Source organism: Oncorhynchus gorbuscha, linkage group LG16 (genome assembly GCF_021184085.1).
Source record: "Oncorhynchus gorbuscha isolate QuinsamMale2020 ecotype Even-year linkage group LG16, OgorEven_v1.0, whole genome shotgun sequence".
In the NCBI taxonomy this organism is placed as follows: domain Eukaryota; kingdom Metazoa; phylum Chordata; class Actinopteri; order Salmoniformes; family Salmonidae; genus Oncorhynchus; species Oncorhynchus gorbuscha.
The window spans coordinates 93,260,216-93,286,336 of record NC_060188.1 but is presented as its reverse complement, the minus strand read 5'-3'; the positions used below and the strand labels follow the sequence as shown (position 1 = coordinate 93,286,336).

General features: G+C 35.4%; 1 protein-coding gene across 11 annotated transcripts in view; it reads right to left on the bottom strand.

The window, feature by feature from the left end:
* LOC123999436 (transcription factor 4-like) overlaps positions 1 to 26,121 on the bottom strand; it is a 474,953-nt gene that overhangs the window by 210,876 nt on the left and 237,956 nt on the right. For all 11 annotated transcript variants that reach the window (XM_046305232.1, XM_046305239.1, XM_046305238.1 and 8 more), the window contains one exon: positions 10,490 to 10,551. In XM_046305232.1, the coding sequence (XP_046161188.1) occupies positions 10,490 to 10,551 (62 nt within the window). The remainder of the gene's footprint in view (positions 1 to 10,489; positions 10,552 to 26,121) is intronic.

Sequence of the window (26,121 nt, the reverse complement as noted above, 5' to 3'; positions counted from 1 at the left end):
TAGTATGTCAGTAATAGTATATCAGTAATAGTATATCAGTAATAGTATATCAGTAATAGTATATCAGTAATAGTATGTCAGTAATAGTATGTCAGTAATAGTATATCAGTAATAGTATATCAGTATGTCAGTAATAGTATATCAGTAATAGTATATCAGTAATAGTATATCAGTAATAGTATATCAGTAATAGTATATCAGTAATAGTATATCAGTAATAGTATGTCAGTAATAGTATATCAGTAATAGTATATCAGTAATAGTATATCAGTAATAGTATATCAGTAATAGTATATCAGTAATAGTATGTCAGTAATAGTATATCAGTAATAGTATGTCAGTAATAGTATATCAGTAATAGTATATCAGTAATAGTATATCAGTAATAGTATATCAGTAATAGTATATCAGTAATAGTATATCAGTAATAGTATATCAGTAATAGTATATCAGTAATAGTATATCAGTAATAGTATGTCAGTAATAGTATATCAGTAATAGTATGTCAGTAATAGTATATCAGTAATAGTATATCAGTAATAGTATATCAGTAATAGTATATCAGTAATAGTATATCAGTAATAGTATATATCAGTAATAGTATATCAGTAATAGTATATCAGTAATAGTATATCAGTAATAGTATATCAGTAATAGTATATCAGTAATAGTATATCAGTAATAGTATATCAGTAATAGTATATCAGTAATAGTATATCAGTAATAGTATATCAGTAATATATATCAGTAATAGTATATCAGTAATAGTATATCAGTAATAGTATATCAGTAATAGTATGTCAGTAATAGTATATCAGTAATAGTATATCAGTAATAGTATATATCAGTAATAATATATCAGTAATAGTATATCAGTAATAGTATATAATAGTATATCAGTATGTATATCAGTAATAGTATATCAGTAATAGTATATCAGTAATAGTATATCAGTAATAGTATATCAGTAATAGTATATCAGTAATAGTATATCAGTAATAGTATATCAGTAATAGTATATCAGTAATAGTATATCAGTAATAGTATATCAGTAATAGTATATCAGTAATAGTATATCAGTAATAGTATATCAGTAATAGTATATCAGTAATAGTATGTCAGTAATATATATCAGTAATAGTATATCAGTAATAGTATATCAGTAATAGTATATCAGTAATAGTATGTCAGTAATAGTATATCAGTAATAGTATATCAGTAATAGTATATCAGTAATAGTATATCAGTAATAGTATATCAGTAATAGTATATCAGTAATAGTATATCAGTAATAGTATATCAGTAATAGTATAATAGTAGTAATAGTATGTCAGTAATAGTATATCAGTATATCATAATAGTATATCAGTAATAGTATATCAGTAATAGTATATCAGTAATAGTATATCAGTAATAGTATATCAGTAATAGTATATCAGTAATAGTATATCAGTAATAATGTATATCAGTAATAGTATATCAGTAATAGTATATCAGTAATAGTATATCAGTAATAGTATATCAGTAATAGTATATCAGTAATAGTATATCAGTAATAGTATATCAGTAATAGTATGTCAGTAATAGTATATCAGTAATAGTATATCAGTAATAGTATATCAGTAATAGTATGTCAGTAAATAGTATATCAGTAATAGTATGTCAGTAAGTAATAGTATATCAGTAATAGTATATCAGTAATAGTATATCAGTAATAGTATATCAGTAATAGTATGTCAGTATAGTCAGTAATAGTATATCAGTAATAGTATATCAGTAATAGTATATCAGTAATAGTATATCAGTAATAGTATATCAGTAATAGTATATCAGTAATAGTATAGTAATAGTATATCAGTAATAATAGTATATCAGTAATAGTATATCAGTAATAGTATATCAGTAATAGTATATCAGTAATAGTATATCAGTAATAGTATATCAGTAATAGTATGTCAGTAATAGTATATCAGTAATAGTATATCAGTAATAGTATATCAGTAATAGTATATCAGTAATAGTATATCAGTAATAGTATATCAGTAATAGTATGTCAGTAATAGTATATCAGTAATAGTATATCAGTAATAGTATATCAGTAATAGTATATCAGTAATAGTATATCAGTAATAGTATATCAGTAATAGTATATCAGTAATAGTATATCAGTAATAGTATATCAGTAATAGTATATCAGTAATAGTATATCAGTAATAGTATAGTATCAGTAATAGTATATCAGTAATAGTATGTCAGTAATAGTATATCAGTAATAGTATATCAGTAATAGTATAGTAATAGTATATCAGTAATAGTATGTCAGTAATAGTATATCAGTAATAGTATATCAGTAATAGTATATCAGTAATAGTATATCAGTAATAGTATATCAGTAATAGTATATCAGTAATAGTATATCAGTAATAGTATATCAGTAATAGTATATCAGTAATAGTATATCAGTAATAGTAATCAGTATGTCAGTAATAGTATATCAGTAATAGTATATCAGTAATAGTATATCAGTAATAGTATATCAGTAATAGTATATCAGTAATAGTATGTCAGTAATAGTATATCAGTAATAGTATATCAGTAATAGTATGTCAGTAATAGTATATCAGTAATAGTATATCAGTAATAGTATATCAGTAATAGTATATCAGTAATAGTATATCAGTAATAGTATGTCAGTAATAGTATGTCAGTAATAGTATATCAGTAATAGTATATCAGTAATAGTATATCAGTAATAGTATATCAGTAATAGTATATCAGTAATAGTATATCAGTAATAGTATATCAGTAATAGTATATCAGTAATAGTAGTAATAGTATATCAGTAATAGTATATCAGTATCAGTAATAGTATATCAGTATATGTCAGTAATAGTATATCAGTAATAGTATATCAGTAATAGTATATCAGTAATAGTATATCAGTAATAGTATATCAGTAATAGTATATCAGTAATAGTATATCAGTAATAGTATGTCAGTAATAGTATATCAGTAATAGTATATCAGTAATAGTATATCAGTAATAGTATATCAGTAATAATATCAGTATGTCAGTAATAGTATATCATAATAGTATATCAGTAATAGTATATCAGTAATAGTATATCAGTAATAGTATATCAGTAATAGTATATCAGTAATAGTATATCAGTAATAGTATATCAGTAATAGTATGTAATAGTATATCAGTAATAGTATATCAGTAATAGTATATCAGTAATAGTATGTCAGTAATAGTATATCAGTAATAGTATATCAGTAATAGTATGTCAGTAATAGTATATCAGTATCAGTAATAGTATATCAGTAATAGTATATCAGTAATAGTATATCAGTAATAGTATATCAGTAATAGTATATCAGTAATAGTATATCAGTAATAGTATATCAGTAATAGTATATCAGTAATAGTATATCAGTAATAGTATGTCAGTAATAGTATGTCAGTAATAGTATATCAGTAATAGTATATCAGTAATAGTATATCAGTAATAGTATATCAGTATGTCATAGTATATCAGTAATAGTATATCAGTAATAGTATATCAGTAATAGTATATCAGTAATAGTATGTCAGTAATAGTATATCAGTAATAGTATATCAGTAATAGTATATCAGTAATAGTATATAGTAATCAGTAATAGTATATCAGTAATAGTATATCAGTAATAGTATATCAGTAATAGTATAATCAGTAATAGTATATCAGTAATAGTATATCAGTAATAGTATATCAGTAATAGTATATCAGTAATAGTATATCAGTAATAGTAATAGTAGTATCAGTAATAGTATATCAGTAATAGTATATCAGTAATAGTATATCAGTAATAGTATATCAGTAATAGTATATCAGTAATAGTATATCAGTAATAGTATATCAGTAATAGTATATCAGTAATAGTATATCAGTAATAGTATATCAGTAATAGTATATCAGTAATAGTATATCAGTAATAATAGTAATAGTATATCAGTAATAGTATAATCAGTAATAGTATATCAGTAATAGTATAGTCAGTAATAGTATATCAGTAATAGTATATCAGTAATAGTATATCAGTAATAGTATATCAGTAATAGTATGTATATCAGTAATAGTATATCAGTAATAGTATATCAGTAATAGTATATCAGTAATAGTATATCAGTAATAGTATATCAGTAATAGTATATCAGTAATAGTATATCAGTAATAGTATATCAGTAATAGTATGTCAGTAATAGTATATCAGTAATAGTATAGTATAGTCAGTAATAGTATATCAGTAATAGTATATCAGTAATAGTATGTCAGTAATAGTAAATAGTATATCAGTAATAGTATGTCAGTAATAGTATATCAGTAATAATATATCAGTAATAGTATATCAGTAATAGTATATCAGTAATAGTATATCAGTAATAGTATATCAGTAATAGTATATCAGTAATAGTATATCAGTAATAGTATATCAGTAATAGTATATCAGTAATAGTATATCAGTAATAGTATGTCAGTAATAGTATGTCAGTAATAGTATATCAGTAATAATATATCAGTATGTCAGTAGTAGTATATCAGTAATAGTATATCAGTAATAGTATATCAGTAATAGTATATCAGTAATAGTATGTCAGTAATAGTATATCAGTAATAGTATATCAGTAATAGTATGTCAGTAATAGTATATCAGTATGTCAGTAATAGTATATCAGTAATATATCAGTAATAGTATATCAGTAATAGTATATCAGTAATAGTATATCAGTAATAGTATGTCAGTAATAGTATATCAGTAATAGTATGTCAGTATGTCAGTAATAGTATATCAGTAATAGTATATCAGTAATAGTATATCAGTAATAGTATATCAGTAATAGTATATCAGTAATAATATATCAGTAATAGTATATCAGTAATAGTATATCAGTAATAGTATATCAGTAATAGTATATCAGTAATAGTATATCAGTAATAGTATATCAGTAATAGTATATCAGTAATAGTATATCAGTAATAGTATATCAGTAATAGTATATCAGTAATAGTATATCAGTAATAGTATATCAGTAATAGTATATCAGTAATAGTATATCAGTAATAGTATATCAGTAATAGTATGTCAGTAATAGTATATCAGTAATAGTATATCAGTAATAGTATATCAGTATAGTATATCAGTAATAGTATATCAGTAATAGTATATCAGTAATAGTATATCAGTAATAGTATATCAGTAATAGTATATCAGTAATAGTATATCAGTAATAGTATATCAGTAATAGTATGTCAGTAATAGTATATCAGTAATAGTATGTCAGTAATAGTATAGTAATAGTAATAGTATATCAGTAATAGTATATCAGTAATAGTATATCAGTAATAGTATATCAGTAATAGTATATCAGTAATAGTATGTCAGTAATAGTATATCAGTAATAGTATATCAGTAATAGTATATCAGTAATAGTATATCAGTAATAGTATATCAGTAATAGTATGTCAGTATGTAGTAATAGTATATCAGTAATAGTATATCAGTAATAGTATATCAGTAATAGTATATCAGTAATAGTAATAGTATATCAGTATATCAGTAATAGTATATCAGTAATAGTATATCAGTAATAGTATATCAGTAATAGTATATCAGTAATAGTATATCAGTAATAGTATATCAGTAATCAGTAATAGTATATCAGTAATAGTATATCAGTAATAGTATGTCAGTAATAGTATGTCAGTAATAGTATATCAGTAATAGTATATCAATAGTATGTCAGTAGTAGTATATCAGTAATAGTATATCAGTAATAGTATATCAGTAATAGTATATCAGTAATAGTATATCAGTAATAGTATATCAGTATGTCAGTAATAGTATATCAGTAATAGTATATCAGTAATAGTATATCAGTAATAGTATATCAGTAATAGTATGTCAGTATAGTCAGTAATAGTATATCAGTAATAGTATGTCAGTAATAGTATATCAGTAATAGTATATCAGTAATAGTATATCAGTAATAGTATATCAGTAATAGTATATCAGTAATAGTATATCAGTAATAGTATATCAGTAATAGTATATCAGTAATAGTATATCAGTAATAGTATATCAGTAATAGTATATCAGTATAGTCAGTAATAGTATATCAGTAATAGTATATCAGTAATAGTATATCAGTAATAGTATATCAGTAATAGTATATCAGTAATAGTATATCAGTAATAGTATATCAGTAATAGTATATCAGTAATAGTATATCAGTAATAGTATATCAGTAATAGTATATCAGTAATAATAGTATGTATGTAATAGTAATAGTATAGTATATCAGTAATAGTATATCAGTAATAGTATATCAGTAATAGTATATCAGTAATAGTATATCAGTAATAGTATAGTATATCAGTAATAGTATAGTATATCAGTAATAGTATGTCAGTAATAGTATATCAGTAATAGTATATATCAGTAATAGTATATCAGTAATAGTATATCAGTAATAGTATATCAGTAATAGTATATCAGTAATAGTATGTCAGTAATAGTATATCAGTAATAGTATATCAGTAATAGTATATCAGTAATAGTATATCAGTAATAGTATATCAGTAATAATAGTATATCAGTAATAGTATAGTCAGTAATAGTATATCAGTAATAGTATATCAGTAATAGTATATCAGTAATAGTATATCAGTAATAGTATATCAGTAATAGTATAGTAATAGTATATCAGTAATAGTATAATCAGTATATCAGTAATAGTATGTCAGTAATAGTATGTCAGTAATAGTATATCAGTAATATATATCAGTAATAGTATGTCAGTAATAGTATATCAGTAATAGTATATCAGTAATAGTATATCAGTAATAGTATATCAGTAATAGTATATCAGTAATAGTATATCAGTAATAGTATATCAGTAATAGTATAATAGTCAGTAATAGTATATCAGTAATAGTATAGTCAGTAATAGTATATCAGTAATAGTATATCAGTAATAGTATATCAGTATATAGTATGTCAGTAATAGTATATCAGTAATAGTATATCAGTAATAGTATATCAGTAATAGTATATCAGTAATAGTATATCAGTAATAGTATATCAGTAATAGTATATCAGTAATAGTATATCAGTAATAGTATATCAGTAATAGTATATCAGTAATAGTATATCAGTAATAGTATATCAGTAATAGTATATCAGTAATAGTATATCAGTAATAGTATATCAGTATATCAGTAATAGTATATCAGTAATAGTATATCAGTAATAGTATATCAGTAATAGTATATCAGTAATAGTATATCAGTAATAGTATATCAGTAATAGTATATCAGTAATAGTATATCAGTAATAGTATGTCAGTAATAGTATCAGTAATAGTATATCATAATAGTATATCAGTAATAGTATATCAGTAATAGTATATCAGTAATAGTATGTCAGTAATAGTATATCAGTAATAGTATATCAGTAATAATATCAGTAATAGTATCAGTAATAGTATGTCAGTAATAGTATATCAGTAATAGTATATCAGTAATAGTATATCAGTAATAGTATATCAGTAATAGTATATCAGTAATAGTATATCAGTAATAGTATATCAGTAATAGTATATCAGTAATAGTATATCAGTAATAGTATATCAGTAATAGTATGTCAGTAATAGTATATCAGTAATAGTATATCAGTAATAGTAATATCAGTATATAGTATATCAGTAATAGTATATCAGTAATAGTATATCAGTAATATCAGTATATGTCAGTAATAGTATATCAGTAATAGTATAGTAATAATATATCAGTAATAGTATATCAGTAATAGTATATCAGTAATAGTATATCAGTAATAGTATATCAGTAATAGTATGTCAGTAATAGTATATCAGTAATAGTATATCAGTAATAGTATATCAGTAATAGTATATCAGTAATAATATATCAGTAATAGTATATCAGTAATAGTATATCAGTAATAGTATATCAGTAATAGTATATCAGTATAGTATGTCAGTAATAGTATATCAGTAATAGTATATCAGTAATAGTATATCAGTAATAGTATATCAGTAATAGTATGTCAGTAATAGTATATCAGTAATAGTATATCAGTAATAGTATATCAGTAATAGTATCAGTAATAGTATGTCAGTAATAGTATATCAGTATCAGTAATAGTATGTCAGTAATAGTATATCAGTAATAGTATATCAGTAATAGTATATCAGTAATAGTATATCAGTAATAGTATATCAGTAATAGTATATCAGTAATAGTATATCAGTAATAGTATATCAGTAATAGTATATCAGTAATAGTATATCAGTAATAGTATATCAGTAATAGTATATCAGTAATAGTATATCAGTAATAGTATATCAGTAATAGTATATCAGTAATAGTATATCAGTAATAGTATGTCAGTAATAGTATATCAGTAATAGTATGTCAGTAATAGTATATCAGTAATAGTATATCAGTAATAGTATATCAGTAATAGTATATCAGTAATAGTATATCAGTAATAGTATATCAGTAATAGTATCAGTAATAGTATATCAGTAATAGTATATCAGTAATCAGTAATAGTATATCAGTAATAGTATATCAGTAATAGTATATCAGTAATAGTATGTCAGTAATAGTATATCAGTAATAGTATATATGTCAGTAATAGTATATCAGTAATAGTATATCAGTAATAGTAAATAGTATATCAGTAATAGTATATAATAGTATATCAGTAATAGTATATCAGTAATAGTATATCAGTAATAGTATGTCAGTAATAGTATATCAGTAATAGTATATCAGTAATAGTATATCAGTAATAGTATATCAGTAATAGTATATCAGTAATAGTATATCAGTAATAGTATGTCAGTAATAGTATATCAGTAATAGTATATCAGTAATAGTATATCAGTAATAGTATATCAGTAATAGTATATCAGTATGTCAGTAATAGTATATCAGTAATAGTATATCAGTAATAGTATATCAGTAATAGTATATCAGTAATAGTATATCAGTAATGTCAGTAATAGTATATCAGTAATAGTATATCAGTAATGTATAATAGTATCAGTAATAGTATATCAGTAATCAGTATGTCAGTAATAGTATATCAGTAATAGTATATCAGTAATAGTATATCAGTAATAGTATATCAGTAATAGTATATCAGTAATAGTCAGTAATAGTATATCAGTAATAGTATATCAGTATCAGTAATAGTATGTCAGTAATAGTATATCAGTAATAGTAATCAGTAAATAGTATATCAGTAATAGTATATCAGTAATAGTATATCAGTAATAGTATGTCAGTAATAGTATGTCAGTAATAGTATGTCAGTAATAGTATATCAGTAATAATATATCAGTAATAGTATGTCAGTAATAGTATATCAGTAATAGTATATCAGTAATAGTATATCAGTAATAGTATATCAGTAATAGTATATCAGTAATAGTATATCAGTAATAGTATATCAGTAATAGTATATCAGTATGTCAGTAATAGTATGTCAGTAATAGTATATCAGTAATAGTATATCAGTAATAGTATATCAGTATGTCAGTAATAGTATGTCAGTAATAGTATATCAGTAATAGTATGTCAGTAATAGTATATCAGTAATAGTATATCAGTAATGTATGTCAGCACGTGGAAAGGCAACCTTGTTTTGTACTGTTTCAGAGCTAGTGTACAGTACTGTAGGAGAGAGAGAGAGAGAGAGAGAGAGAGAGAGAGAGAGAGAGAGAGAGAGAGAGAGAGAGAGAGAGAGACAGAGAGAGCTGAAGGACATGGGCACAGAGGGGAAGGCCAAGCTTCATCCCCATGCCAACGACAGTGCAAGTTCTATCTCCATGCCAACGACAGGCCAAGTTCTGTCCCCGTGCCAACAACACATGACAGGAAACAGGATTGAGGAAGGTGGATGTTCAGAATTTCAAAGTAAATGTGAAGCTGTATTTACTCAGAGCCCATTTGAAGAGTAACTCACGAAATGTTTCATCCTCAAATTATATATTCATTATTATAAACTGGGTGGTTCGAGCCGTGAGTGCTGATTGGCTGACAGCCATGGTATATCAGACCGAATACCACGGGTATGACAAAAAATTCATTTTTACTGCTCTACAACAGAGTTACACATGGAATAAACAAACATACAGTCAATAATACAGTAGAAAAAGTCTATATACAGTATATGCAAATGAGGAAGGATAAGGGAGGTAAGGCAATACATAGGCCATGGTGGTGATGTAATTACAATATAGCAATTAAACACTGGAATGGTAGATGTGTAGTATATATATATATATGGACAATATACCACGGCTAAGGTGTTTGTCCTTGCACTCTGCATTGCGTCGTGCATAAGAACAGCCCTTAGCCGTGGTATATTGGCCATATACCACACCTCCCCGGGCCTTATTGCTTAATCTATTTACCTGATGACACCCGTGGAGGTTGGAGTCTCTTCCATGGGAGTAGGATCCTCTCTCCGTTTTACCTGAGTGGAGAGACAGAAAGAGGATGAACACTCCTTTTCCTCATCAATACGATGGAAAACCCTTCTAAACTTTAAAGCTTAAAGACATTCTGCATTTAGAGAAAACAAACATTATAAAAGCAGTATGAAACACTGGTTCCGGTGGTCATCATAACCCAACAGGAAACACAGAGACGACCCAAACCCCAACAGTGTTTACTAGCGACGTCACGTGATTCTCTAGCTCTGCTGTGTATATAACGGAGAAAACGTGCTATGGTGCTTCAGCATTACATTTCCAGGCAGCACTATACCACCAAAACAGACATCTGCAATGCTACAGAAACTCTCTCACAAACACACACACGCACATAAACACACACACGCACGCACGCACACACACACGCACATAAACACACACACGCACGCACGCACACACATAAACACACACACGCACGCACGCACGCACGCACACACAAAAGCACGCACACACACACACACACACACACACACACACACACACACACACACACACACACACACACACACACACACACACACACACACACACACACACACACACACACACACACACACACACATCACACACTTACAGTCACACACACACACACACATCAACCCACACCCTGTAAGATTTGGGTTCTCACATTTACATCTTAAGACGTTTGTACAATGTATGAAATAAAGTATAAAGTATCTATACTGAACAAAAATATCAACACAACATGTAAAGTTTTGGTCCCATGTCGCTCTGGATAAGAGCGTCTGCTAAATGACTTAAATGTAAATGTAATGTTTCATGAAATAAAAGATTCCAGAAATGTTCCATATGCACAAAAAGAAGCGTATTTCTCTCAAATGTTGTGAACAAATGTGTTTACATCCCTGTTAGTGAGCATTTCTCCTTCGCCAAGATAATCCATTCACCTGACAGGTGTGGCCTATCAAGAAGCTGATTAAACAGCATGATCATTACACAGGTGCACCTTGTGCTGGGGGCAATAAAAGGCCACTCTAAAAATGTGCAGTTTTGTCACACAACACAATGCCACAGATGTGTCATGTTTTCAGGGAGTGTGCAATTGGCATGCTGACCGCAGGAATGTCCACCAGAGTTGTTGCCAGACAATTGGATGTTCATTCCTCTACCATAAACTGCCTCCAACGTCGTTTTAGAGAATTTGTCCAACCGGCCTCACAACCTTGTCCGATGACAACATCCTCCCAGCACCTAGCTAGCTAGCTAATGTTAGCCTCTGTGTATTTAGCTTGTATATGGCTTGCTAAATACACAGCTGCATAAATAGATAAACTAGCCTACATTATGACTGACTTGTGATCATTGTCCATGCTAGTTTCCAGCCCTGGTTAGATTCGTCTGTTTTTTTGTCCAAAATATTGAGTCATTGGAACTCGATTGGCTGGATGGAAGCAAACAACGTACGAAGCCAGCTGTGATTTATTTATTTATTTTAACTTGGCAAGTCAGTTAAGAACGAATTCTTATTTTCAATCACAGCCTAGGAACAGTGGGTTAACTGCCTTGTTAAGGGGCAGAACGACAGACTTGTACCTCGTCAGCTCGGGGATTTGAACTTGCAACCTTCCGGTTACTAGTCCAACTCTCTAACCACTAGGCTACCCTGCCACCTCTACACTCTAACCACTAGGCTACCCTGCCACCTCTACACTCTAACCACTAGGCTACCCTGCCACCTCTACACTCTAACCACTAGTCTACCTGCCGCCCATAATATTGTACTGCTGACCTTTTTCAACCTGGCGTCTCCCAAGCACTCGAGAGCGCACATACAACAAGCAAATAAAAATCCCTAATTTAGTTGTAAGAGTAAAAGGGTTTAAAGATTGGAATTTACAAGAGAAGAGAGTAGCACAGGACAAGGTCAGAAGAGGAGGTCCTGACCTGTGTCACATACACTGTACACCCTGCTGGATACACACACACACACGCACACACGCACGCAAGCACACGCGCGCGCACGCACACACACACGCACACACACACACACGATGGAGAGCGACAGGGTTTAGTCTTGTTTAATCTTAACGTGTTTAAAATACTGTATATTATACACATTATATTAGTTGGGAGTTGGGAGTTAAAAGTGTTTTTCTATGAATCTAATAAATGCTGGATTTATAGAAATAACATCAGTACACTATACTGACGGTTCAGAACAAACAGGAAGTAGACACTTCCTGAGTTAACCTCGGTGGGAACAATGTTCCTTTTCACAGGTCTTGTTGAGACATATTGTTTCTCTGCAGAAAACCAAATTCATGATCGTCTACTGAACTGAACTGGGAGTCAGGAAGTAAACAGGAACTCTACCACAGGGCAGGGGTCTGTGCAGACACACACACACACACACACACACACACACACACACACACACACACACACACACACACACACACACACACACACACACACACACACACACACACACACACACACACACACACACACACACACACACACACACACACACACACACACACACACACACAGAGCTGTGGGAGGCAATACTGTTCCGTACGCGCGCACACACACACAGACACACAGCTATGGAGTGAGAGGATATTTGTACGTGAATAATTTAATGTTTAGATACTGGACCTGCTTCAGAAACCTTTACAGCGGTCTGATTTCTGTCATTTACTTATCAATCATCCAAAGTGTCATTCATAACTTCACCAAACTTGCTCAAAGGGATATTCAATATCTGCTTTTTATTTTTGTTCACCCATCTACCAATCGGAGCCCTTCTTTACGAGGTAATGGAAAACCACCTGGTCTTTGTGGTTGAATCCGTGTTTGAAATTCACTGCTCGACTGAGGGACCTTACAGATAATTGTATGTGTGGGGGGTACGGAGACGAGGTGGTCATTCAAAAATCACGTTAAATACTATTATTGCACACAGAGTCCATGTAACTTATGTGACTTGTTCAGCACGTGTTTACTCCTGAATTTATTAAGGTTTGCCATAACAAAGGGGTTGAATACTTATTGACTCAAGACATTTCAACTGTCAATTTTTTATTAATTTGTAAAAATGTCAAGAAAAATAAATAATAACTTCTAAATTAAGGCTAAAACAAAAAAAGCAAAAAAAAAGGAAACAAATTAAGCAATGTGAATACTTTCTGAATACTCATCAGAGTACTGAATACTTTCTGAATACTCATCAGAGTACTGAATACTTTCTGAATACTCATCAGAGTACTGAATACTTTCTGAATACTCATCAGAGTACTGAATACTTAACATGAATCTGTCTCATCAGAGTACTGACTACTTTCTGAATACTCATCAGAGTACTGACTACTTAACATGAATCTGTCTCTTCAGAGTACTGAATACTTAACATGAATCTGACATGTTCAATATGGCTCCCTATTCCCTATATATAGTGCACTACTTTAGACCAGAGTCCTATAGAACCCTATTCCCCTATATATAGTGCACTACTTTAGACCAGAGGCCTATGGAACCCTATTCCCTATATAGTGCACTACTTTAGACCAGGGCCCTATGGGACTCTATTCCCTATATAGTGCACTACTTTAGACCAGAGCCCTATGGGACTCTATTCCCTATATAGTGCACTACTTTAGACCAGAGCCCTATAGAACCCTATTCCCTATTTAGTGCACTACTTTAGACCAGGGCCCTATGGAACCCTATTCCCTATATAGTGCACTACTTTAGACCAGGGCCCTATAGAACCCTATTCCCTATATAGTGCACTACTTTAGACCAGGGCCCTATAGAACCCTATTCCCTATATAGTGCACTACTTTAGACCAGAGCCCTATAGAACCCTATTCCCTATATAGTGCACTACTTTAGACCAGGGCCCTATGGGACTCTATTCCCTATATAGTGCACTACTTTAGACCAGAGCCCTATAGAACCCTATTCCCTATATAGTGCACTACTTTAGACCAGAGCCCTATAGAACCCTATTCCCTATATAGTGCACTACTTTAGACCAGGGCCCTATAGAACCCTATTCCCTATATAGTGCACTACTTTAGACCAGAGCCCTATGGGACTCTATTCCCTATATAGTGCACTACTTTAGACCAGGGCCCATAGGGACTCTATTCCCTATATAGTGCACTACTTTAGACCAGAGCCCTATAGAACCCTATTCCCTTTATATAGTGCACTACTTTAGACCAGAGTCCTATGGAACCCTATTCCCTATTTAGTGCACTACTTTAGACCAGGGCCCTATGGAACCCTATTCCCTATATAGTGCACTACTTTAGACCAGGGCCCTATGGGACTCTATTCCCTATATAGTGCACTACTTTAGACCAGAGCCCTATAGAACCCTATTCCCTATATAGTGCACTACTTTAGACCAGGGCCCATAGGGACTCTATTCCCTATATAGTGCACTACTTTAGACCAGGGCCCTATGGAACCCTATTCCCTATATAGTGCACTACTTTAGACCAGGGCCCTATAGAACCCTATTCCCTATATAGTGCACTACTTTAGACCAGGGCCCATAGGGAATAGGGAGCCAACAGAGTGATGATCCATATCATTCACCCTTCCAGAGGCGTTGACGACATCTTTTAAATTAAACGGTTTAGTCATATTTCATTATATCACAACGGTTTGATTTGTCTTATCTTAGCAATTTCTTCTCAGCTAGCTACATAGCCGTCTTTGTATCAAAAGATAATTGCGTAATTATCGTATTTCGCCGTCCTAACGTAGTCTTCACTAGTCTTCACTAGCCAGCTAGCTAACGTCCACTGATAAGCTGCACTGGAGAAACTGTTACACTCAACTGAACGACTTGATTAGTTTAGTGTCAGCTAGCTACATAGCTGTCTTTGCTGTCTTCGTATCATCGTATCATCGTATCCAAGATAATTGTGTTGTTTAGGTTTAGAGTGTGTAGTCTTAGAGTGATTATCTTAATTTACCGAGGTTAGCTAGCCAGCTATTTGTCGTCCTTAACGTAGGTGACTCTGCTAGCTAGCCAACAGCTAGCCAACGCTAAACGTCTTCTGTATAGAACTCAACTACCCGCTCGCATTCACAGGTTGTATCACATTTTCACTTCATTTTCATTACAGTACAACGGTTTGATTTGTTTGATCGTAGCTAGCTACTTAGCTAGCTACATAGCCGTCTTTGTATCAAAGATAATTGTGTAGTCTGAGCGATTTTCTAGGTTCGCTAGCCATCTATTGTCGTTCTTTTAACGCAACGTAACGTAAACAACACTGCTAGCTAGCCTGCTAGCCCCCGAATAGCAACACTGCAGAAACTATTACACTCAACGGAACGACTTGATTAGTGTAGTGTCAACAACGCACCCACTGCCAGCTGGCCTACTTCAGCAGTACTGTATCATTTTAATCATTTTAGTCAATAAGATTCTTGATACGTAGCTTAACTTTCTGAACATTCGAACGTGTAGTCCACTTGTCATTCAATCTCCTTTGCATTAGCGTAGCCTCTTCTGTAGCCTGTCAACTATGTGTCGGTTTATCCCTGTTCTCTCCTCTCTGCACAGACCATACAAACGCTCCTCACCGCGTGGCCGCACACCCTACTCTGGTGGTCCCAGCGCACACACCCACGTGGAGTTCAGGTCTCCGGTAGCCTCTGGAACTGCCAATCTGCGGTCAACAAGGCAGAGTTCATCTCAGCCCATGCCTCCCTCCAGTCCCTCGACTTCTTGGCCCTGACGGAAACATGGATCACCACAGACAACACTGCTACTCCTACTGCTCTCTCTTCGTCCGCCCACGTGTTCTCGCACACCCGAGAGCGTCTGGTCAGCGGGGTGGTGGCACCGGGATCCTCATCTCTCCCAAGTGGTCATTCTCTCTTTCTCCCCTTACCCATCTGTCTATCGCCTCCTTTGAATTCCATGCTGTCACAGTCACTAGCCCTTTCAAGCTTAACATCCTTATCATTTATCGCCCTCCAGGTTCCTCGGAGAGTTCATCAATGAGCTTGATGCCTTGATAAGCTCCTTTCCTGAGGACGGCTCACCTCTCACAGTTCTGGGCGACTTTAACCTCCCCACCTACCTTTGACTCTTTCCTCTCTGCCTCCTTCTTTCCACTCCTCTCCTCTTTTGACCTCACCCTCTCACCTTCCCCCTACTCACAAGGCAGGCAATACGCTCGACCTCATCTTTACTAGATGCTGTTCTTCCACTAACCTCATTGCAACTCCCCTCCAAGTCTCCGACCACTGCCTTGTATCCTTTTCCCTCTCGCTCTCATCCAACACCTCCCACACTGCCCCTACTTGTTCGGATGGTATGCCCGTCCCAACCTTCGCTCTCTCTCCCCCGCTACTCTCTCCTCTTCCATCCTATCATCTCTTCCCTCCGCTCAAACCTTCTCCCACCTATCTCCTGATTCTGCCTCCTCAACCCTCCTCTCTCCCTCTCTGCATCCCTTGACTCTCTATGTCCCCTATCCTCCAGGCCGGCTCGGTCCTCCCCTCCCGCTCCGTGGCTCGATGACTCATTGCGAGCTCACAGAACAGGGCTCCGGGCACCAGCGGAAATGGAGGAAAACTTTCCCTGCGGACCTGGCATCCTTTCACTCCCTCCTCTCTACATTTTCCTCCTCTGTCTCTGCTGCTAAAGCCACTTTCTACCACGCTAAATTCCAAGCTTCTGCCTCTAACCCTAGGAAGCTCTTTGCCACCTTCTCCTCCCTCCTGAATCCTCCGCCCCCTCCCCCCTCCTCCCTCTCTGCAGATGACTTCGTCAACCATTTTGAAAAGAAGGTCGACGACATCCGATCCTCGTTTGCTAAGTCAAACGACACCGCTATTCTGCTCACACTGCCCTACCCTATGCTCTGACCTCTTTCTCCCCTCTCTCTCCAGATGAAATCTACGCGTCTTGTGACGGCCGGCCGCCCAACAACCTGCCCGCTTGACCCTATCCCCTCCTCTCTTCTCCAGACCATTTCCGGAGACCTTCTCCCTTACCTCACCTCGCTCATCAACTCATCCCTGACCGTGGCTACGTCCCTTCCGTCTTCAAGAGAGCGAGAGTTGCACCCCTTCTGAAAAAACCTATTCCCTCCGATGTCAACAATTACAGACCAGTATCCCTTCTTTCTTTTCTCTCCAAAACTCTTGAACGTGCCGTCCTTGGCCAGCTCTCCCGCTATCTCTCTCTGAATGACCTTCTTGATCCAAATCAGTCAGGTTTCAAGACTAGTCATTCAACTGAGACTGCTCTCCTCTGTATCACGGAGGCGCTCCGCACTGCTAAAGCTAACTCTCTCCCTCTGCTCTCATCCTTCTAGATCTATCGGCTGCCTTCGATACTGTGAACCATCAGATCCTCCTCTCCACCCTCTCCGAGTTGGGCATCTCCGGCGCCGCTATTGCGTCCTACCTGACAGGTCGCTCCTACCAGGTGGCGTGGCGAGAATCTGTCTCCTCACCACGACCACTGGTGTCCCCCAGGGCTCTGTTCTTGGCCCTCTCCTATTCTCGCTATACACCAAGTCACTTGGCTCTGTCATAACCTCACATGGTCTCTCTTATCATTGCTATGCAGACGACACACAATTAATCTTCTCCTTTCCCCCTTCTGATGACCAGGTGGCGAACGCATCTCTGCATGTCTGGCAGACATATCAGTGTGGATGACGGATCACCACCTCAAGCTGAACCTCGGCAAGACGGAGCTGCTCTTCCTCCCGGGGAAGGACTGCCCGTTCCATGATCTCGCCATCACGGTTGACAACTCCACTGTGTCCTCCTCCCAGAGCGCCAAGAACCTTGGTGTGATCCTGGACAACACCCTGTCGTTCTCAACTAACATCAAGGCGGTGGCCCGTTCCTGTAGGTTCATGCTCTACAACATCCGCAGAGTACGACCCTGCCTCACACAGGAAGCGGCGCAGGTCCTAATCCAGGCACTTGTCATCTCCCGTCTGGATTACTGCAACTCGCTGTTGGCTGGGCTCCCTGCCTGTGCCATTAAACCCCTTCAACTCATCCAGAACGCCGCAGCCCGTCTGGTGTTCAACCTTCCCAAGTTCTCTCACGTCACCCCGCTGCTCCGTTCTCTCCACTGGCTTCCAGTTGAAGCTCGCATCCGCTACAAGACCATGGTGCTTGCCTACGGAGCTGTGAGGGGAACGGCACCTCAGTACCTCCAGGCTCTGATCAGGCCCTACACCCAAACAAGGGCACTGCGTTCATCCACCTCTGGCCTGCTCGCCTCCCTACCACTGAGGAAGTACAGCTCCCGCTCAGCCCAGGCAAAACTGTTCGCTGCCCTGGCCCCCAATGGTGGAACAAACTCCCCTCACGACGCCAGGACAGCGGAGTCAATCACCACCTTCCGGAGACACCTGAAACCCCACCTCTTTAAGGAATACCTAGGATAGGTTAAGTAATCCCTCTCACCCCACCCCCCCTAAGTTTTAGATGCACTATTGTTAAGTGACTGTCCCACTGGATGTCATAAGGTGAATGCACCAATTTGTAAGTCGCTCTGGATAAGAGCGTCTGCTAAATGACTTAAATGTAAATGTAAATATTTAATACTGTACAGGATGTGAGGTCATAATACAACCATGTCAGGACCTATAAAGACAGGTTTAGAGGCTAGAACAGGAAACTCACTGGACTTGAATAACAGATGTATTTTTATGTGTAGCTAAACGTCCTCAGGTTCAGCATAGTGCTGCTACCACTGCTTCCATGTAGAATGTATTATGTTGGCAAAACAGTATATATATGTTATTTTAAATCAACTAAACACAAATAAAAATAAAAGAATAATAATACTAATAATAATGTAATCATTTATATGAGTAATCACATTTAATCTGCTAATCAAAGTGTAATACTCTGTAGACTGTTTAAATAAAGAAATGATTAAAAATAGACTAGACAGACCTAGCGACTCCAGCATTAACCAGGTTTATGTGACGGTTTTCTTCAGCAAACACAACACTGATCCACGTAGAGGTTTTCTCTCTCTGCCTCCACGCCGAGCTGTGCCAAGACGCCTTCGTCAGATGTGGCAAAAGCTAACCCGTGCCAGTCTGCAAGTCCACGGGCACAGACACAGTACTGTAGCCAGAACCCCCCCCCCCCCTCTCATGGGACAGACCCAGAAGATGCTGTATGGCCTTTAGAGGCAGAACGAGGAGGGCCAGGCTACACCATTGGTATCACACACAACATTTCCCAAAATAGGGTAGCCTAGTGGTTAGAGTGTAGAGGAGGCAGGTAGCCTAGTGGTTAGAGTGTAGAGGAGGCAGGTAGCCTAGTGGTTAGAGTGTAGAGGTGGCAGGTAGACTAGTGGTTAGAGTGTAGAGGCGGCAGGTAGTCTAGGTGGTGTAGAGGCGGCAGGTAGGTAGACTAGTGGTTAGAGTGTAGAGGTGGCAGGTAGACTAGTGGTTAGAGTGTAGAGGCGGCAGGTAGTCTAGTGCTTAGAGTGTAGAGGTGGCAGGTAGCCTAGTGGTTAGAGCGTTTGGACTAGTAACCGGAAGGTTGCAAGTTCAAACCCCCGAGCTGACAAGGTACAAATCTGGCGTTCTGAACAGGCAGTTAAGCCATCATTGAAAATTAGAATTTGTTCTTAACTGACTTGCCTGTTTAAATAAAACTGGCAGGTGTATTTTTTTGTTATAATAATATTATAAACACATAATATCTCTATTACCAACGACAACAATGTTAAGCAACACAAAGACAGATGCTTTATATTTTATATAATTTATATATTTTATATATTTAGTATATTTTGAATTATGAGGTCTCCAATAATGAACAATCATTTCCAAAATGATGTCTCTTGACACGGGGGGCGAATTCCTTCAGAAAATGTAGCTGCTAATATATATTTTTAAAATTTTTATTTTTCATTCCAAACGAGAAAACAAATCCTGAAAGCTTTCTAGTTCTTATTTGCCCCTGTACTGAACAAGGACTTCCCAGCGCCAGTTATAATCATGTTAGGTATTTGGTATCTGCCTGGCCCCCTCTTTGGCCCTGGGTCTGAAGGGGGATTGTGTGCCTCTCTCTGTTTCCTTGATGCCTTGGGTTAGGTTGAGAATATTCAGTTGCCTTGGGTTACCTGGAAAGGACTGAGAATGCTTCACGGCCTAAATACGCGATCATTCCTAGTCTTCATAGCGTGGCCCTCAAAAGCCCCTGGAAAATCACCTTTTTACATAAGAAGATGAGGGAAGACTGCACTGAAATGGCAAAAAGACAGTGTCCATCGCCTCAAGAAAAAGTGAGAATTTCTGGGAATAAACAAACCCTAGGCTGTACTTTGTGTAGAACTATTTTGTCTGTGAATGTGGACAGGCTCGGTTTTGTAAATTCAGTTCAATAAAATGTTAAAATAATTACTAATCAACCATTTCAGGTGTAATACATAATTTACCAAAACAATTGCAAACTACATTAAGGAATTTCAGACGCTGGATACGAGGATACAATTAATTCTCATATTACCTTCAAAAGAGCTCTATTTCTGGGGCTGAGCATTATGTGTCTCTGTACAAAACTATCGTCTTTCTTTGTGGAAACTGATTTAGAAAAATCTTTCCATAAAATGGTTGTACTTAAATAAGACTTTTATTACAACAAACAAAAACAAAAAACAGCCATCCGCTGTGCTCTTAGTTATTTCAGCCTACCGTAAACTGTAATTAAAATCAAATAAAAAAACAGAGATACTAACAGATACAGAGATATTCAAAGACGACATCAAAATAAACTAACAACCTGCAAATAAAGTTGCTGATAAATCCATCAGTAAAAAGACAGATGGTGGAAGCTCCCGACATCTGAAGTAGAGGCTTAATGGGGGGGGAGGGAAAAGAGAGAGAACAGCAACGCCACCCTGAAGGTCTTTTTTGAAAAGTATTTCGGTATCATAAGAACAAAACTGAATCGGACCAAAAGTAAATGAAGGAGATTGAAACCTGTTTGACAACAGTGTAGGATCGCTGGTTCTAAAAGATACCATGTGTTTATAGATGGGTGTTTCCTCTGTTATTTTCTATAATGTGTGGTTTTTATTTAACCTTTATTTAACTAGGCAAGTGTGAATCCCCGTTCTCTCATCAAATTCTTTCCAAATTTAAGTGTCATACATTTTTGGGATTTTCATATATTTTGAGGGGAAGGGGGGGGGCAATTATTGAGGAAGCTGAAAACAGTGACTTCAGATTTAGATAGGATGAGAAGGACAGTAGTGGGTTCTATCCCCGGGACCACCCATACGTAGAATGTATGCACACATGACTGTAAGTCGCTTTGGATAAAAGCGTCTGCTAAATGGCATATATTATTTATTATTATTATTATATAAGTGGCCCGAAAGAGAGCGTTATAGACACAGGGGCGGACACGGTGGGAAAGGACAGAAATGATGAATAAAAGATTTGGATTGGTCAAGGTTGTAAAAGAGGTTGAACCTTATTGTGGTCATATGAAGTTGAACTTCCTTAGATTTTTCTCACTTTATTCCGTTTTATTTATTTATTTTTGTTGTCGAAAAAACCGCGTTACCCGTTATATGATTGGATACGGCCTTGAGGTTATTGTTGAGGCAGAAGACATGACTACGCAGTTCTGTTTTATCATACGGACAGTGGACGAAACAGACAGACACGTCGTCCTCTGATATACCTTGCCATTCTTCAGAACAGTATATTTAAAAACCTAACTAAACGTGCCTATACTGTTCTGTCTCAAGACAAGGTGAGATGGTGTGAAGGGTTAAACTATCTATTCCTGTTTCACGTGGGGGAGGACGGGAGAACATAGCTGACGTGAATCATTCTCAGCAACTCAACTTGTTTCCATGACATCAACGGGCATCCTTCCAGAACTCCAACAAAGGTTCTGTACCAAATGGCACCCTCTTCCCTTTATAGTGCATAGGGCTCTGGTCTAAAGTAGTGCACTATATAGGGAATAGGGTTCCATAGGGCTCTGGTCTAAAGTAGTGCACTATATAGGGAATAGGGTTCCATAGGGCTCTGGTCTAAAGTAGTGCACTATATAGGGAATAGGGGTCCATAGGGCTCTGGTCTAAAGTAGTGCACTATATAGGGAATAGGGTTCCATAGGGCTCTGGTCTAAAGTAGTGCACTATTTATAGGAAATAGGGTTCTATAGGGCTCTGGACTAAAGTAGTGCACTATATAGGGAATAGGGTTCTATTTGGGCCAGAGACAAAGTCTACAAGGTGCTGAGGGAAGCCACAGAAGCCATGGGGGGAAGCTGTCTTCTAAACACACGACTGAAAATCAACAACGATAAATCAACAACGATATTGTCTCTCCATTGGAAACCTTTAGAAACCGTCACATTATCAGAAAACACCCAACTGATTCCTTTTGGGAGCACGTCGATATATAAAACGAAATATATAAGGACAAATAAAGACACCGAACAAGAATGACATCAGAGACACAACTCAACCCGTATTTATCAACTATATATATATATATGTACGATCAATACATTGATAGAGTTGGGATGTGAAAGCACTGTAACATCCCAGGAGGTTTGGCGCAAAAGCTATCGATGGGTAATAACCAGGATGTTGGGCATTAACATTCATTAACAGCCCTATGAGAGGAGAGGAGAGCTGTGTGCTTGTTCAGTTCTTTTCAATGGCCTTGATTACATTCTAGGCAGGCACCCCGATGCAAAACAGGCTTCATTATGCAGACCCCCCCCCCTCTCCCTCACCCAGGAATCAATAAAACAACAAGACAAAAACACATACTAACACATACTAACACATATTAACACATACTAACATATATTACCACATACTAACACATATTAACACATACTAACATATATTAACACATACTAACACATATTAACACATACTAACACATACTAACACATACTAACACATATTAACACATACTAACACATACTAACACATATTAACACATACTAACACATACTAACACATATTAACACATACTAACACATACTAACACATATTAACACATACTAACACATACTAACACATACTAACACATACTAACACATATTAACACATACTAACACATATTAACACATACTAACCCATATTAACACATACTAGCACATATTAGCACATATTAACACATATTAACACATACTAACACATATTAACACATACTAACACATATTAACACATACTAACACATATATTAAAATTACAACTTGAGAAAAAATGGTTTCACCAAGGACAAAAATGGTAACTTCTACCTTTGCGGTAACCCTGGTAACCCTGGTAAAATCATTGATAGCGTGGCATACGCTGGCTTGGCACACACACAAAGAAAACGACTTGACTTTGTGTGAACGGCTGAGATTATTCACGTCTTTCACATTTTAAGGTTTTCATATTGGTAACAACAACAACAACAACAACAACAGCGTAAGCCAAAATAACCCTTTAGAAACATTTTGACTCAACCACTAACCATCGATAACATAGCCGGTTTGGATTTGTGTCTGCGAGAGCACTGCCCGTGTGTGTTTGTGTGTTTTTCCAGACAAACCCCGGTCGGCTGAAAATGCGGCAGGCACTGCAGATTTTTGTTGGCACGGTACCAGTGGTGGCACTGCCAAGCCCTACGGCTAAAGCTACTAAAAGATGCATAAGGATGGCTATACGAGCCCAAAATCTTCTCTTCTTTCAGACGGCACAGCGTTTTAACGTATTTTGTATATATATTTTTTTTGGCTTAGTGTTTACATCCTTCTCCGTATTTATCAACCCCTTCCTCGTCTCTTCTAGTGGCGTAATAGCTCGTAGAAACACCTGGAACACCGCTTGATATTGGGGGACTGAAATCTTCATGTCCCGGTTGGTTTATGTTGCCTTTTATAATTTTGTATTGTCTTTTTTGTTTTGTGTGTGTTGTTGTTGTTGTTGTTGTTTTTTGACATCCTTTGTTTTTTGGGGGATCTTGGTGAAGCCACAATTCTTTACGATTTAATTCTTTCATTATTTATTTTTTTTTGGACCTCATTTTCTTTGTCTGAAGGATTTGTGGAAACATTCAATACAATACCTGAGACAATAGCAGTTGGAGACATATACACAGAATTATACCCCTTTTACACAACACTAAAACCTAAACAAATGAGCAATGAACAACATACTTAATTATACTCGTGAAACCAAAACATCTCCCAGTACAACGTTCAGGATTTACTAAAGACGGCGGAATTTAACTAGGAGCTGCTATTGTTATAACAACAATTTAGCTGAACAGCAAACAAAGCAGAGATTCACAGTTAAAGCTATAATTGCTATTATGGTATTGCTGTTTAGGTATTGTGATGTAAACTGATGAGGAAGCCATCTTTATTTTCCATAGAGGATTTTTATTTGGGGCTTGTTTTTTTTGTGTTTTTTTTTTTTGCAAAGAGGATAAATTGAAACAAAAAAAACAAGAGATGGAACAATGCAGAGAAAAGAACCTCTAGACAGGGCCTACGGAGCTTCAATAAAATATTACAATCTACAACAACTCAAGATCACTAAATGTAAATACTGTTTTCTTACCAATTCACACCAACAATCCGGCACCATTAGTCCAACAAGTTACTAGCCAGACATGTCATCTTGCCGTCTCACCAAATATATTCTAATCTAAGACGAATAGTGAGCATAGCCTACTTAGGGCTAGTGAATGAAACAAGAGTCACTCAACCTCGTTCTCAGTTGGAGTGAACCCCTCAACTCCCCTCTTTCTCTTGTATAGACCTTTTAGATAAATAAAATCTTTGTCCCATTGCTAAAACGTGACATTTAACACACGGCTCTAACCACCGATTTCCTTAGTCTCACCTCATTTGCACACACTGTACATAGACTATTTTCTATTGTGTTATTGACCTTACGTTTGTTCATTCCATGTGTAACTCTGTGCTGTTGTATTGTGTCACACTGCTATGCTTTATCTTGGCCAGGTCGCATTTGTAAATGAGAACTTGTTCTCAACTGGCCTACCTGGTTAAATAAAGGTGAAATAAACTAAATAAAACATTTAAAAATAAACTTGTAGGAAGCAGCAGTGACAGTCATATAACGTCACCTCTAAACAACATGGCCTCATTTGACATTTTGTCAAACAGCGATAACTACTACCAAGTCAACTGTTTCTGTCTGATGAGTGGAGAAGTACTGGTACCCAGGCTAAGAAGACTGTAAGGTTAGATAAAAGAGACTGGAACCCAGGCTAAGAAGACTGTAAGGTTAGATAAAAGAGACTGGAACCCAGGCTAAGAAGAATGTAAGGTTAGTTAAAAGAGACTGGAACCCAGGCTAAGAAGACTGTAAGGTTAGATAAAAGAGACTGGAACCCAGGCTAAGACAAAAACGTAAGGTTAGTTAAAAGAGACTGGAACCCAGGCTAAGAAGAATGTAAGGTTAGTTGAAAGAGACTGAAACCCAGGCTAAGAAGAATGTAAGTTTAGTTTAAAAAAGACTGGAACCCAGGCTAAGAAGAATGTAAGTTTAGTTTTAAAGAGACTGGAAC